General features: G+C 29.7%; 1 protein-coding gene across 3 annotated transcripts; it reads left to right on the top strand.

The window, feature by feature from the left end:
* The first annotated feature begins 267 nt into the window (after positions 1–267).
* On the top strand, positions 268–15,781 carry LOC117182376 (DNA ligase 1). Of its 3 annotated transcripts, none has more exons than XM_033375579.1 (17): positions 268–467; positions 626–676; positions 857–934; positions 1,268–1,362; positions 1,857–2,299; positions 2,394–2,808; positions 6,390–6,651; positions 6,719–6,891; positions 7,084–7,307; positions 7,419–7,547; positions 9,612–9,751; positions 10,465–10,666; positions 10,785–10,991; positions 11,181–11,397; positions 14,755–14,990; positions 15,092–15,289; positions 15,364–15,781. In XM_033375579.1, exons 1-17 carry the CDS (start codon positions 448–450, stop codon positions 15,535–15,537), a joined length of 3,264 nt encoding a protein of 1,087 aa, XP_033231470.1. In that variant the 5' UTR covers positions 268–447; the 3' UTR covers positions 15,538–15,781. The 3 variants fall into 3 exon arrangements, with proteins under 3 accessions (XP_033231470.1, XP_033231469.1, XP_033231468.1); XM_033375578.1 differs by having other exon boundaries at positions 269–467; positions 854–934; XM_033375577.1 differs by lacking the exons at positions 268–467; positions 626–676 and having other exon boundaries at positions 683–934.
* The last annotated feature ends 60 nt before the right edge of the window (positions 15,782–15,841 follow it).

Genomic DNA, 15,841 nt, shown 5'->3' with positions numbered 1-15,841 from the left:
CAATTCTTCGGATAATAATTATTATTTATAACGAAGATATTACAAAAAATAAAGTTTGCCCCATGCATTTGGTCAGAGATGATTTGGTCCAGTGTTTTCTCCCTCAGCACTCAGCGAAGGAAGTTAGCTATAAGTGGTTGAAGTGAAAAGACCAAAGGGGACGTCTTGTGTATTTTAAATTTTCCCGGCATAGATACCATGTGAAGTTGGTCGAGAAATGTATGTAAAGTTTACGTCTAAAATATTCTCGATCATAAAGTTTAACTAATCTTTTCCATAGGAGCTGATGACTAAAATTTAAAAAATATTTCTAATTCGTATTTTGAATTCGAAGAAAAAACAATTAAAATATTGTTTATCTCTATTATGACTAGCGTCGTCAATTGGTGGGAAAAGTGCGTAAAAACATGTTTTGAGGTTAGGTAGAAACCTTGAATCGGCGCGAAAATGGCGCAAAGGACAATAACGTAAGTATTCGCTCCGATATTTTGCTCAATTTAATGTAAACAAAATCTACTAATCCGATTAGTATTGTTGTGAAATGATCACTGTATATAGTGCTTGCTATAAAAGGAGAAAGTGGACACCAAACATTTGTTTATATTTGTATATTTCCGTATCGCAGGTCGTTCTTCACAAAGCTTTCTGACACTAACGTAACACCTGCTGAATCAAGGTATGTTTTACCTTAAATGTACGTTTTCTTAAATCTCTCTAAAAATATGCTTAAGTTTTCTGCAAAATATTTCAATTCGAGATCGCATTTATTGTACACTGAGCGTGTAGTAATTCGATTGCCAGTGTCTTCTACACCTGTGATAAACAGTTTTTTTAATTACCTGCATATCGGCAGTAGTTCCGCCAAGAAGAAGGATGATGACACAAATGGAAAAAGGAAAAGGGAAGAGTGTTCTTCTGATAATGTCTCAGCAGAGTGAGTAATATTTGAATCTGTTATTTTACTTTTGTAAATTGGAGCACGATATATACGGTGCCACATTTTTCGCTATAAGTCCTTAACAATGATTGATTCTGGTAAAAGGCATCAAATTTATTTCGTTTTAAATTACCTTTGATTTGCATATGTATCTTTTAAAATTCTTATAGAATGTCCACTGGGCCAAGAACTTGCAGTGAATTAATTTTCTTACTGTCGCATTTTTTTCTTGCCAGCAGAATCTTTCTGGATCATAAAATATGAGATAATAGTGTTTTTAATGCCTATATTTCTAATCTTGTATAATTTGTTGAATATCTTTTATTTTAGTTCCCCTCCTGCAAAGAAGTTGGACGGTAGCTCATCGGAAACTAAAGCGAATTCTAGTTCTCCATCTCCAAAATCAGCCCTCTCTAAGAAAACTGGTAAATATAATTATATTTTTCAACAGAGTTGCTACAGGTCAGGGAATTAAAAACAAGTCAGAGAATGTCAGGGAAAACTTGAAAGAGTCAGGGAAAATAAAAAAGTGTTCAGAGAAAAATCAGGATTTTGTAGCAACTCTGTTCACATATTTTTATCTATATTTCATATGACAAACAAAACCAAGAACAATTCTTTAAAATTAGAATGCTAAATAATGTTAACACCTTTTTTGTTATCAAAAATAGGTTTATTTATGAGAGTGTATACTTAAATAGCGTAATATCTACGGGGGGGGGGGCACTATATGTAAATTTGTTGTGATTCGATTGTTATTTGGGGGGGGGGCAGAGAGGGCCCATCATCTGTTATGTAATTTAACTACGACCCCTTACAGAACGTCATATAATATATTAATCAAAAATAGACAAATATCTTGTTCCCTAAAACTATAAACATTTCAACAATAATATTCGATCCATTTTTTTTAACGTAGGCCTTTCAAAGAAAGATAAATCGCTAGTATCCGGAATTGCGAAAGAAGTAGAAAAGAGAAAGCAAAAAACACCGAAAAAGACGGAAACCAAACAAAAGGAGAAGAAATCGAAAAAAGATGCAAGTTTTGAAAAGGCTAAAGAAAAAGAGTACAAGCAGAAGGAAAAGAAATCGAAGAAAGAGGTGAGTCCTGAAAAGGAAAAAGAACAAGAAAAGGAAAACAAAAATAAGGAAAAGGCACCGAAGAAAGACACAAGCCCTGAAAAAGAAAAAGAAAACAAACCTGCGTTAGAGTCACCAGAACATAAAAAACCCGAAAACAAAAAAACCACTCCGAAAATTATGCTGGCTATCAACGGAAAGGATAAGAAAGAAAAAAGCGGTAAAAAGATGAAGAGAATTATTCGTCCTTCCGATTCAAGTGATGAAGAAGGCCACTTAGCAGTAAGTTTAATACCATCCCTTAATTAAAACAATTATTTCCTATTTAATCTCGCACTATTTTTGTTTATCTACTTTTTCCTCGATTTAATATTAGTTGCCAGTGAGTCCAGTGAAAGCGAAAAAAGAAGCATCCGTTGAATCTCCAGAGGAGAAAAAGGAAAGTGATGTTGATGAGAATGGAAAATCCCATATGGAGTCTCAAGAAGAACCTAAAGAAGAAAAAATGGATACTGAGGTTGATGCTGAGAACGGAAAATCCGAAGTAGAGTCTCAAGAAGAAATTAAAATAGAAAAAATGGATTCTGAGGTTGATGCTGAGAACGGAAAATCCGATGTGGAGTCTGAGAAGGAAGAAGTAAAATCAAAGTCTAAAAAAAAGAAGGATGATTCCGATGCTGAGAGTGATAAATCTGATGAAGACCTGAAACAAGAAGAAGAACTTGATGAATCTAAATACTCTGAAAAATCTAAAGGCGAAGACTCGCCAAAACCTCTTTTCAAACTTTTTGGTAAGTCAACAGAAATTTTGCTATAGCCCATCATAATTTGCATCGCTTATAATGTATCATTTCAGGGTTGCTACAGGTCAGGGAATTTCAGAAAGTGAGAGAATTTAACAGTTTTTATTGTTTTGTTGAAAATTTGACGATGTTGTTGAAAAATCTTCTTTTTTGTTGTTAAAAGTCACAAGTGTTTGGTTGAAGATTAATCTGTTTAGGTTATTAATGAACTTAGAAGTGGAACTAACTACCTTGTCAAAAATTATTTTTTTGTTTTTTTGATTCACCATTTTAGTGGAAATCCCTGTTTCCTGTTCGAAATGTAACTATTTTGTTGAAAATTATTCTTTTTTTTTTTGTTTGAAAAATTTGTTTTCACTCAAAATTTAACTATTCCATGTTTGATTGAAAAAGTATATTCTTTTGATTGAAATTATATTTTGATTAAAGATTTATTTAATTTGCCGAAAATTTAACATTCAGATTGAAAATTACTTTAAAATTCAAATATTTCGTTAAAAATTCATGTATTTGGTTAAAAGTTAATTTTTTTTAGAAATATTACCATTTTTTCCGAAAATTTATCATTTTTGGCATAAAAGAAATCTCATTAAGTGAACTTGCATCTTTTTTGTTAATAATTCATTTGTTTGGTTGAAAATTTAACTATTTTGTTAAAAAATCTTTTTTTTTGTTGAGAATTCACTTTTTGACCATTTTAACTTTTCTATATTTGCTTAAAAATTTATCTTTTTTGTTAAAAAATTGATGAATTAAAAAATGGTATTTTTACTAGAAAATTCAAGTTTTTCAAATTAAAAAATCATTTTGGTTAAAAGTTGACTTTTTAATTGAAAATTAAACTATTTTGTTGAAAAGTCGTTTGTTTAATTAAAAATACGTATTTTTGGATTAACTAATTAATTACCCTTCGTGTGTACACTGGGTCTTCAAAGGAACAGTCGAAATTTCAAATTTAAATTTTCCTCCCACATTTTTTACTATATTTCAATTTTTAACAACGGTTTAACACTTTCGAATGTGGCAAGTACTAAATCTCCTTGATTTTTTCACGAAAACCTTGAATTTTAATTATTCTTTTTTTCTTCTTTTATCGAAATGCGAAGAGTAATTTAAATGTTTTAGCCTATTATGAAAGAAAAATCTCGTTTAGAAAAAAATTTTTTGCTGAACATTTTTTTTATTCATAAAGATGTAATTTATCTTTTGTTTATAACAGAATAATTAAAGATATTTCAAGGCACTTTTTGTTGAGTTGGTCAACTCAGGAATCATAAGGATTATTAGTTTAAAATTTCGATGTTAATTCAGTTTCAGAATTAGAATAGGCCATGGTCATACAACGGATTTTCCGATGGGTTGAATACTCAGTTTTTGAGTTTACAACACATTTCGAAAGGTTAATAAATATTTCTAAACATTTCAAAGTATTTCAAACATTCCAAAATATTTTAAATATCTTTAACATTTCATAAAGATTTCACGGATGTTAAACGATTTACAAAAGGCGCGCACGCCAGATTTCAATAAAGATTTCAGAGCAATTTCACAAACAATGTAAAACTTTAAAGATTTAAAGGATTTCAAAAATTTGAAGAAGGGTACAGTACACTAGATTTCAAAGATTTCCAAAATTTGAAACTATTTCAAGAGGTTTTAAAACATTTTAGAAGATTTCCAAATATTTCAAATAATTTAATGACTTTATTGAACACAAAAGATTTTCCAAACAAAGATTCAAGAAAGATGTTATAAATATTTTTAAATATTTCCCAAAGATTTCAAGGATTTCAAACATTCAAAAAAGGCGTGTGCGCTAGATTAAATAGTTTTCACAAAAATTTCCCAAAGATTTCGAACATTTCACAAAGATTTTAAAACTGATGAAATAGTTTTAGAATTTAAAAAGGGTATATACAACCACATTTCTAAGATTTAAAAATATTTCAAAGATTTTAAACAATTTCCAAATTTTGTAGGAGATATCAAAATATTTCACTAAGATTTGTAATAATTTAAATAATTGCAACGAACTCACAAAGATTTCGGACATTGCAGAAAGATTTTTAAACTCTCAAAAGATTTTAAAGAGTTCAAAACATCAAAGATTTTAAATGACTTCATAATATTTTAGGAGATTTCAAAAGATTTCACAAAAGTTTCAAAGATATCATAAAACGTTTATAAAGATTTTAAAACAACACAAGAATTTCAGAGATTTAAACAAGGGTGCAGTATACAAGATTACAAGGATTTCAAATCATTTCAGAGATTTTAAACGATTTAAAAATGTTTGACAAGATTTCAAACGATTACAATAGGTTTCCGAAAGATTTCTCAAATTTTGTAAAGAATTCTTAAGGATTTCTAAACATTTCAAGAATGTCAAAGATTCCAACAACGGTACAGTACACCAGATTTTAAAGATTTCAAAACAGTTAAAAGATTTTTAATGATTTTTAAAGAGTTCACAAAGATTTCAAGAATTTTAAAGATTTTACAAAAGCTTTGAAAAATGCCAAAAGATTTCTCAAAGATTTCACCGAAATTTCAAGCTTTCACTAAGGTTTGTAATACTTTACAAAGATTTCAATGATTTCAAAGACATTACAAAGATTTAAAAATATTTCTATATATTTCACAAAGACGACTTATGTTCGCAAAAAATTAAGAATTTGTTTATGCACGATTCGGCTTTCTTTAGAAATTTTTGGCCAATAAAAAATGAAATGGCTCATTTTCACATGTATGATAAGAGCTTATTTAATTATTTGATGTAAAAAAGGAGACCTAGAAAATGTTTATTTTTTAACCTGGAAAAGACCTTGAATTTTGTTCCTAAGAATCGCTAGACACCCTGTTAGCTTTAAAAACCTTAAAAATTCGCCTGTTTCCTAAAAGACGCAATGTACACAACGTATCTCGGAAAACATAGTGTTCATACGCAGGGTTAGTTTAATTATTTTGGTAAAAAATTAAACTATTTTGTTAAAAAATTATATTTTTGATTTGAAAACTCTACTGGTTTGCAGGAAATTCGTCATTTTATCTTGACATAACTTATTTTTTTGGTTTAAAATGCCTTTTTTTATTTAAAAATTAGTCTTTTTTGGTTTTAATTCTTCCATGTATGTTTCAATATTAAATTGCAAATAAATATGTTCGGGGAATAATTTTCAAAGCAATGTAATACAGATTTCACTAACGCTTCCATTCGTATGAACCACATAAAACATAAATAATTATTAATAAGCAATGCAGACATTGCTGCCATCATGCTTTTAGTATTTAAAAAACAACTACTTCACTTATACTCACAAAAAAACTCGTTTTTGAAGCGTCTCCAACAATGAAAAACTAAATCTTGAACTATTGAAAGCTAATAGTGTCACTAATTGGGGTCTTCGCCTTAAGTTTATTTTTATATCTAAAATAAATTTGAAAAATAACACGGTTAGGGAAAATGAAAACATGTTCAAGAGAAAGTTAGGGAATGTTTAAATTGGGATTTTCTAGCAACCCTGAATTTTAAACATTTAATATTTCTTTACTCAATCCTTTTCCATTAGCTCCCAAGCCGAAAGCAAGTCCAAAAGAGGAAAGTAAGAAAAAAGGGAAGGCTGAAAAGAGCAAAAGCGAAAAGAAGAGTAAAAAGGGGAAGAAAGACGATAAGGAAGAGAAAGGGGAAAAAGAAGTGAAAGAAGAGAAAGGCGAAAAGAAAGAAGTAAAAGAAGAGAAAGGTGAAAAGAAAGAAACTGCTACTTATGATTACAATCCGAGTAAATCTTCCTATCATCCAATTCTCGATGCTTGCTGGAGACGCGAAGAAAAGTAAGTAAATCAATCGAGGAAAATTCTGCAAAGCTTTTATAACTTTTTCATTATAAAATTTGTTTAGGGTTCCTTATATTGCTTTGACTCGAACTTTGGAACTCATAGAAGATACGAGCGCTCGGTTGAAAATAGTGGAAATTCTATCAAATTATTTCCGTTCTGTAATAATTTTGAGTCCCAATGATCTCATTGCAAGTGTTTATCTCTGTCTTAATCAACTTGCGCCCGCATATCAAGGTAAAATCAAATCCATAAAACTTTTATCTGATTATCAACCGGGATAATTTTAAGACTCGAGTGTTTTTAATGTTTACAGTTGTAGTCAATTTTTGCATCAAATTTAAAACATCTCACATTGGTTGACCGCATTTAAATTTTGTATTTTTCTAGTCAAGTCTAATCGAACAAATACATTTCCTTGTATTTTAGGACTTGAATTAGGAATTGCGGACACGAATTTAATGAAAGCGATTGCTCAGTGCACCGGCAGAACAATGGCTCAAATTAAAGCAGAAGTTCAAAAAGTTGGCGATTTAGGAATTGTGGCTGAAGGAAGTCGTTCAAATCAACGAACAATGTTTCAACCAGCGCCTTTGTCCATTCCTACCGTTTACTCGAAACTGAAAGAAATCGCACAAATGACCGGAAATGCGGTAAGTAAAACCTGAATTTAAACTCCTTGAATCAAAATAATAAATTATTATTATTACGCTCTCAAAGATTGAGAAGGACATTATAGGATCAATATCTTTCTTTTTTTTTAGTCAACGACCAAGAAGGTGGATAAAATTCAGTCACTTTTCGTCGCCTGTCGGTTCACAGAAGCGAGGTATCTCATCAGATCGCTTGCTGGAAAACTTAGAATAGGTCTTGCCGAGCAATCTGTACTATCAGTGAGTAATGAAAACGAGAAATACCTTTTCTAATGTCATCAGGGCTGCCACATAGACATTTAAATCACTTTTAGTCACTTTCTTTCTCCAATCTCTTTTTAGTCAATTTTTTAAGATAATGTCTGAATTTTATTGATCTTTTTACAATGATTTTGAATTCATCCTGAATTTTTTTTTATTCACTTCAAATTCTTATCGATTTTATAGAATTTTTATTCACTAATTTTAATCACCCCCATTTACTTGGATTTAACAATGTTCGTTTTATTCGCGTGAACTATTTTTAATTTATCTTTATTTTGTATTAATTTCATCGAATTCCCGTGAATTCTTCTAAATTCACTCCAAATTTACTGAAATCAATAGTATATCATGGATTTTTTCCAATTCATTTGATATTTATCCTAATCTGTTTTCAATTCTTCTGAATTCTCTTATTTTTTTCTATTTAACCTCAGTTTTTTCTAATTAACCTCAATTTTTATAAATTCACTCAATTCTACACAGTCTATTGCATTTTTGTGGTTTTGTTTAAATTCAGCCTACATTCTTTTAAATATTTTAAAATCACCTTGAATTCTTATACATTTGATTAAATTCTATTTAATTCCCTCGCATTTTTCTCAATTATTCAAAATTGAATGAGTGCAATGCATTTTAAAATAATTTTGAAGTGTTTTGAATTTACTTCAATTTTTTTAAAGTTCACCTAGAATTTTTATGAATTCTATCGAATTTTTCTCAAATTTCTCTAAAATTACTCAAATTTTATTTAATTCGTTGATCTTTTTTTTCAATTCATTTAATTTTTGTTGAATTTTCCCTCAATTCTGTTCCTCCTATTTTACTCAGTTCGATGGAAACTCTTTCATTGTTTTTTTACTTTGTTCAATTATATTCTTTCAAATTCTTATAATTTGTATTTGAAATTCATTCTAAATTCTTATTAATTTATTCTCAATTTTTAAAATTTTCCCCTCTGAATTCTTCGAAAAACAACTTAAATTATTATGGATTTTATCGGATTATTTGCTAATTATATTCACTCCCATTGATCTTAAATTAATGGGATTTATTCCCATTTAATAAATTCTATTCACTAGAATTATTTTTAATTTATCTTGATTTGGTATTAATTTCACTCAATTCCATTAAATTCTTCTAGATTCCCTCCAATTTTACGGAAGTAAATGGTATATTTTAAACTTGTTTCAATTAATTTGAATCCATTCGGAATTTATCGTAGATTTGTTTGTATTCTTTGAAAATCTCTTGATTTTTTTTGGATTTGCAATATTAACACACCATATTTTGGAATTAGTCTAAATTCTCTCAATTCTAAACAGTTAATTACATTTTTTTAATTTACCCATAAGTCTTTTAAACTTGCCTTGAATTTTTAGGAATTTTATCAAATTCTTTTTTATTTCCTTGTATTTTTCTTATTTCATTTCAAGTTTAATGAATAAAATGAGGACAATAAGCAGGATTTTAAAAATATTTTAATTTTTTTCAATTTACTTAAATTTTTATAAATTTCGTCAAATTCTTCTCATTTTCCTTAAATTTCTCTAGATATGATCAAATTTTATTTAATTTTTTGGTTTCTTTTCAATTTTTGTTTTCAATTCACTTCAATTCCCTTAAAGTTGTCCTGAATTTTGTACTCTCTCATTTTATTCAGTATGATGAAAATTTCTTTATTTTTTTAAATTTTGTTGAATTATACTCTTTCAAATGCTTATGAACTTCATCAGTCTCTTAAATTTTTATAAGTTTACTCTAATTTTACTGAAATCAGTGGTATATTTTCATTTATTTTCAACTTGGGAGTCATTCTGAATTCTTATAATTTTGTGAATTTATCCTGAGTAACCTGGAGTTCTTATCATCGATTTTTTTTTTTAATCAAAAGAACATTATTCACTTTTGCTTACTTTCCGTTTAAATATGTCCCTTTTTCATTTTTTTGTTGTTTTGTTTTGTCAAGTAAATTAATTATACCCAGCTCTGGGTACCATTTTATTGATAAAAATGCAAACTTTTTTTATTTAATTTATGTAGGCTTTGGCTTTAGCTTGTGCAAAGACTCCACCGGAACAAAGTTATCCTCCAGAAGTTTTAGATGCGAGCAGCAAAATATCGACTGAAAAATTCAAGCTGAAATACGATGAAATTTCTCTTATAATCAAAACAACTTACTGGTGAGTTACGTGAAATGAAAAATTCATATTCTTGTTTAAATTAACCGAACACTTTAGAATATCGATATGAAATAAATCTATAATAGATCGTAATATACACTTGTTGGGTTTGATAAGATTCAGTATGACACCAGCTACAAAAGAACCCTCGGGTATAAAGTTTAAAAAAAAAATAAAAAATGGTGGATAAAAAACGAAAAAGTTAAAAAAAACACATTTTTTTCGCTGTTTTTTACAAAAAAAAATAACGATAAAATTTTCAATTTTTAAGCCACCGAGGTTCATCTTGGTGCAAATTATGTCTACAATATGTGGTCCGAATTTCATGAAAATCGGTTGCTTAGTTTTTGAGATACGATGGAGCTAGAATTTGAAAACTTTGTTTTGAGAAAAATGCATTTAAAGTTTTTTAAAGTGATTAAAAGGCAGCTGATTAAAAACGCGTTTAAAGTTTTTTTAAAGTGATTAAAAGGAAGATTCATAAGGAAGGGGACTAAAAGGCAGATAGGTCGGTCGAGCAGGTAGACGGAATAAGGTAGTTCAGGTAAAAAAAATACAGTTAAAGTGCTCGGATTTTCTTTGAATTTTCGCACAATATTTCTGAATATATATATTCTTTCAAATAATGTAAAAAAATCAAAAATTTAAAAATTTAAATGTAGACTGACCCCTTAATGTTCTTAACGTTTCCTTCCTATTTCTTTTCATTCAAGCGAATGTCCCAACTACGATAAGATCATTCCAGTCATGTTAGAGGAAGGTGTAAAAGCACTACCAGAAAAGTGCAAACTTACACCAGGAATTCCTCTAAAACCTATGTTGGCGCATCCAACCAAAGGAGTCCAAGAAGTTCTAACCCGCTTCGAAGGCATGAAATTTACATGTGAATGGAAGTATGATGGTGAAAGAGCTCAGGTTTGTCTGTATTCATTACCTTAAAATACACTTACACTTCCGTAAATACCCTTAAAATATAGATTTACGTAAAAATAATCTAATTCCTTTATTAACAGATAATATACTTCGGTTTTAGATTCATGTAAATGATAAAGGGGAAGTGAGCGTTTACAGTAGAAATCAAGAAAATACTACGAGCAAATATCCAGACATCATTGGAAGATTTAAGAACACATGTGGTGAAGAAGTAAAGAACTGTATTCTAGACTGTGAAGCAGTTGCTTGGGATCGAGAAAAGAAGCAAATACTTCCGTTCCAAATCCTCAGTACCAGAAAGCGAAAGGTATAGCTTAATTCTCATTAACAATGTGTTTTTTTAAGGGTTTGTTCTTTTGTAGACGCATACTAATGTTTATCATGAAATTCCTAAATTCAAAATGACTGAAAAGGTTTCAAACTAATCACGATATTCTTATAAACGATTCACTTAATCCTAGTTTTTTACTATATCGTTAATATAATTTTCTTTCAGGATGCGAACGAAGCCGATATCAAAGTGCAAGTGTGTGTATTTATTTTTGACTTATTATATTTCAATAATGAACCACTCGTGAAAGAACCTCTCATAAAACGTCGTCAGCTACTATTAGATAACTTCAAGGAAATTGAAGATGAATGGAAATTTGCAACACATCTTGATACCTCGACGATGGAAGAAGTTCAGGACTTCCTTGAAGAATCAATGAAAGGTAAAAACATTTATACATAATTCATAGCCAGTTTTCTATTTCCCCTAAAGGTCCCCGTTTTTGTTTTTGGCCCCTTGTAGTTTTCTGTTTGGAGAATTTCTCCAAAATGTCCCGTAATTTGAATAGAATTCGCCTGAAAGTAATCTATTTTAGATGAATTTTTTTTAAAGGGGTTCGCCACACTTGAAATATGATTTCCTTCATAATCTATTTAGAATCTGTCTTCGTTGAGATCTTTGAAATAAAATTATTTTTATAGCTTCAATCATAAGTTATTATTGATAAGTAAAAAAAATAGTAAACACAATTTATTCTATAATTTATTGAGTTGCGAACAGAATGTAAATCTTCCAGTGGATCAACGTCTTCTTTCTTATAAACTGAAACTGCAAAATACTATCATTATAATAAATAAAAAAAATTAATAAATGTTTTAGAAAAAAATAAGTTTAAAAGTTTTAGATTCGAATATAGTTTTATCTGGTGTACTTAGGGCTTAATCCCATGGAGGTAGATTAGTAGAATAGCGGAACAGTTTTAACCAATGAGGTGCCTGCACAAGATATAGCAGTCACCACATTGGTGAAAACTGTTCGACTATTCTATTAATCAACCTGCATGTAACTGCGCCCGTATACTTACTTATAAGTTGAGTGGAAACAAATGAAATTGAAAAGGAAAGCTAAAAATGTATTACAAAATTACTTAAAACGATTTGGGGAAAGAGAGTTCGGTAAAATCTTACTGTTTCTTATGAATTAAAAAAGTAGTTCAACTTTGAAGCAATTAGTTGAAATTTCAACGTAAAAAAGGTAAATTCTCATCAAAAAATCTTATAGTTGATATTTTAACCATGAAAAGATTTTCATTTTTAATAAAAAATAAATTAAAAAGACAGTGGAATTGAAACAAAGAGAATGAATTTTCAACAAAATACTCGAATCTTCAACTAAAACTGACCTTATTTCAACCAAACATTTGCATTTTTAACCAGAAAGATGAGGTTTTTACAGAAGAGTTAAATTTCTAAATAAATATTCAAAAACAAAAGTTTTCAACCAAATAAAGTGAGGTCGTGCCTATTTCAAGTCGCACCTACTTAAAGTTACCCATACGTGGTTATTTCGAATTATGCAGTTCTATCACCTCCCACCACTGTCCCTGTACGGTGACGCCAGCCTCAGTGACTGACGAATTAAAGAGACCCTCGTTGGTTTCAATTGAGTACTTTAGGATGACTTCCTTGGATTGACGACCTTTCAGTGTCACGAAATAAAATATCCAAAATTTTACTTTATTGCATCAGATCGGGTACTTTAACCTCAAATTTTGGATAGTTGATGATTGTATTTCGTGAAACTGAAAGGTCTCCAACCGATAAAAGGATAAAAAAGAATTGCGCAAATGTATTCTACATTTGAAAAATACTACCATTCAGACTTCTAATCTTTTAGGCTTGGAATATTTTCTCCAAAAAGAAATAACCTTCCTGATAACTGACATTTCCACCTATCCTAGCATGACCGTGTTGTCATGCTACAAAACTCTATATTCCACGAAATATTTGATTCAGTTATATTGCATGTACCAAAAACCGTGGGTCTATTTGAAACTACTAAGTTTAAACGTGTTTTATTGCATTAATAATAACTTATTTAAAGAAATAAGTTAGTTCATAGATTCAATTTGGTTAATTTTTTTAAACTGAAATTTCGTTTTAAATATTTATCTGTATTTTTATTGATATTGTTTGTTGATTTCACACAGGCTCGCGATTACCTCTATGTGCGCAGCCAAAAAAATTGCTTACCGCGCGCGCATCGATACATTGCTGCGGCAGCCAATGAAAGTCGCTTGATAAAAATAACCTAACGACTCGCAGTAGAGGTGGTGGCACCTCCATCCTTGAAAGTATCAATTCTTTACGTTTCGTGGCCCTTTAAATAGGAAAGACTTCACTGTACATAATTTTTGAATCAAGTAGTTAAATTTTCAACCAAGAAGCTTATTTTTCTACAAAACTAAGTGGTTTGAACAGTGGTTGTGATGTTAGACCAAATCTTACCTTATCCATTTTTAGTTTATATTTGTTTTGTTTATAAATTTCTGTAACTAAATAGTTGAAATTTTAAACAACAAAAAAAGATAGGGTTTAAACTCAGCACGGAGTAGTTGAATTTTTATTTAGGAAAATTCTCGAGAACAAAAAAATGAATTTTCTTCAAAACTGTTGAGTTTTTAAGCAGTCAGGTGAATTTCAACAATATAGTTCAACTTTCAGATAAAAAAATCAGTTTTAACCAAAAGAAAAACGAATTTTCAACTAAAAAAATTCAACAACGTATTTCTAACTTCAATAAAAAAGTACAATTTTAAGAAAGTCATTCAACTTTCAATCAAGGAGTTGAATTTTTATCTTATTGCAAAAATTATTTTTTTAACAAAAAATGTAGTAGAAGATATTTAAGAAAAAATATTTTAATAAAAATAAATAACAGTTGGATACACCCATGAAAAACGAATTTTTATCAAAATTCTTGAATGCTCAATTATATCAGATTAATTTTTAACCAAAAAGAAGCATTTTCAACACAATAGAAAGATTTCCAACCGAAAGAGATCAGTATTTAATCAGACGGTTGGATTTTAAACCGAAAAAGGTGAAGTTTCTACAGAAAGAGATGAAATTTAAAGCCAAAAGATGAAAGTCCAACAAAAAAGTAGAATTTTCTACAAAAGAAATTTTTTTATTTAAGATAGACATAATATTTCAATCAAATTGTTTAATTTTAAACAAAATAATTCAATTTTGAACCGAAAAAGATTAATTCATAATAAAAAATTTAATAGTAGATTTTTCAACCGAAAAGAATCGATTTTCAACCAATAAAAATGCAATTAATAAATTAGAATTTTAAAATTCCGACTGTATATAAGTTTAATACTTGAAAAAAGTTGCGACGATTTTTTTTTCAAATTCTTGACACTATTTAAATTATTTTTTATCTTTGAAGCGAAACCGACGTCTGAAATAGCCTACAGGTTTTCCAGAAATTCATTTTTGTATTTCATAAAAATCAGCCCACTTTGAAAATTCTTCTGACTCAAGAAAAGCTAAAAGAATTTAAAAAAGGTTAAAAAAAAATACCTTATGAGCGTGAAAAATTACTTTTTGTACTCTATTTTTCGATCCTACTGGGACTGCGAACTCTGGTTTAAGTCCTCTATTTCCCCTTAAATATTCTTTAGAACCAGTACGAAGCTTGTCATTACTTAACTCTTCATTCCTTGGAAACTAAATTCCATTTTCAGGCATTTTACATGAATTTTATACAACTGCTATTGTATTTTCAATAGGAAATTGTGAAGGTTTGATGGTCAAGACGCTGGAACGAGATGCAACCTACGAGATTGCAAAGAGATCAAGAAACTGGTTAAAGCTGAAGAAAGACTATTTGGATGGGGTCGGCGACACGCTGGATGTGGTCGTCATTGGAGGTTATATAGGGAAAGGAAAAAGAACTGGAACTTATGGGGGTTTTCTTTTAGCCTGTTACGACGAAGAGAACGAGGAATATCAAAGTCTTTGCAAAGTAAAGACAAAACTTCCATTATATATTTATAAAAATTCCTAAAATGTAGGACTGAATGTAGAACTGGCAGCATATTAAAATTATTGTACTTTTCTTCGCAGATCGGAACTGGATTCAGTGACGAAGATCTTCAAAAGCATTCAGAATTTTTCAAGGAACATGTGATTCCAGAGCCAAAATCCTATTACCGCTACGATAGTAGTCATGAGCCAGACCATTGGTTTGAAGCAGTTCAAGTGTGGGAAATAAAGTGTGCAGATTTGTCTCTTTCGCCAGTTCACAAAGCTGCTACCGGAATTGTAAGCAAATATTTTTCATCTATTTTTCGAAATATAATTTATCGTAAAGGTAACATCGATGGATGTTTTTACAGGTGGATCCCGAGAAAGGAATATCTCTACGTTTTCCACGATTCTGTCGAATTCGCGAAGATAAAAATGTTGAGGATGCTACATCTGCAAAGCAAATCGCTGATATGTATAGTAGTCAAGAGCAAATTAAGAACCAAGCTTCTTCGTCGAAAGTTGCTGAGGAAGACTTTTACTAATTTAGACTTGTTTCAAGAATTCGTTTCTCATTTTTTGATACTACACGCAGGTCTGTGCAACGAGAAAATATTTGTTTAAGGTAATTAATTTGCATAATTGTATTGTTTTTTGAGAAATTTATGTGACTGTAATGTATGTATGAGTTTATTATTATTGACAAATTATTTGTAAAGTATGATTTGATGAGCTGAGAAAGTCGAACTGACCATTTTTGTGTCAGTAATAAAGCAGTTTTGTAGAAGATTGGATATTAATAATTTAAATTTTTGAAAGTGGAATCATCAGTAGACAAACAAGAAAACT

The sequence above is a fragment of the Belonocnema kinseyi genome, chromosome 10 (assembly GCF_010883055.1).
Source record: "Belonocnema kinseyi isolate 2016_QV_RU_SX_M_011 chromosome 10, B_treatae_v1, whole genome shotgun sequence".
NCBI lineage: Eukaryota > Metazoa > Arthropoda > Insecta > Hymenoptera > Cynipidae > Belonocnema > Belonocnema kinseyi.
Note: the sequence above shows the minus strand (reverse complement) of the source record. Positions and strands in the feature narration are given on the sequence as shown.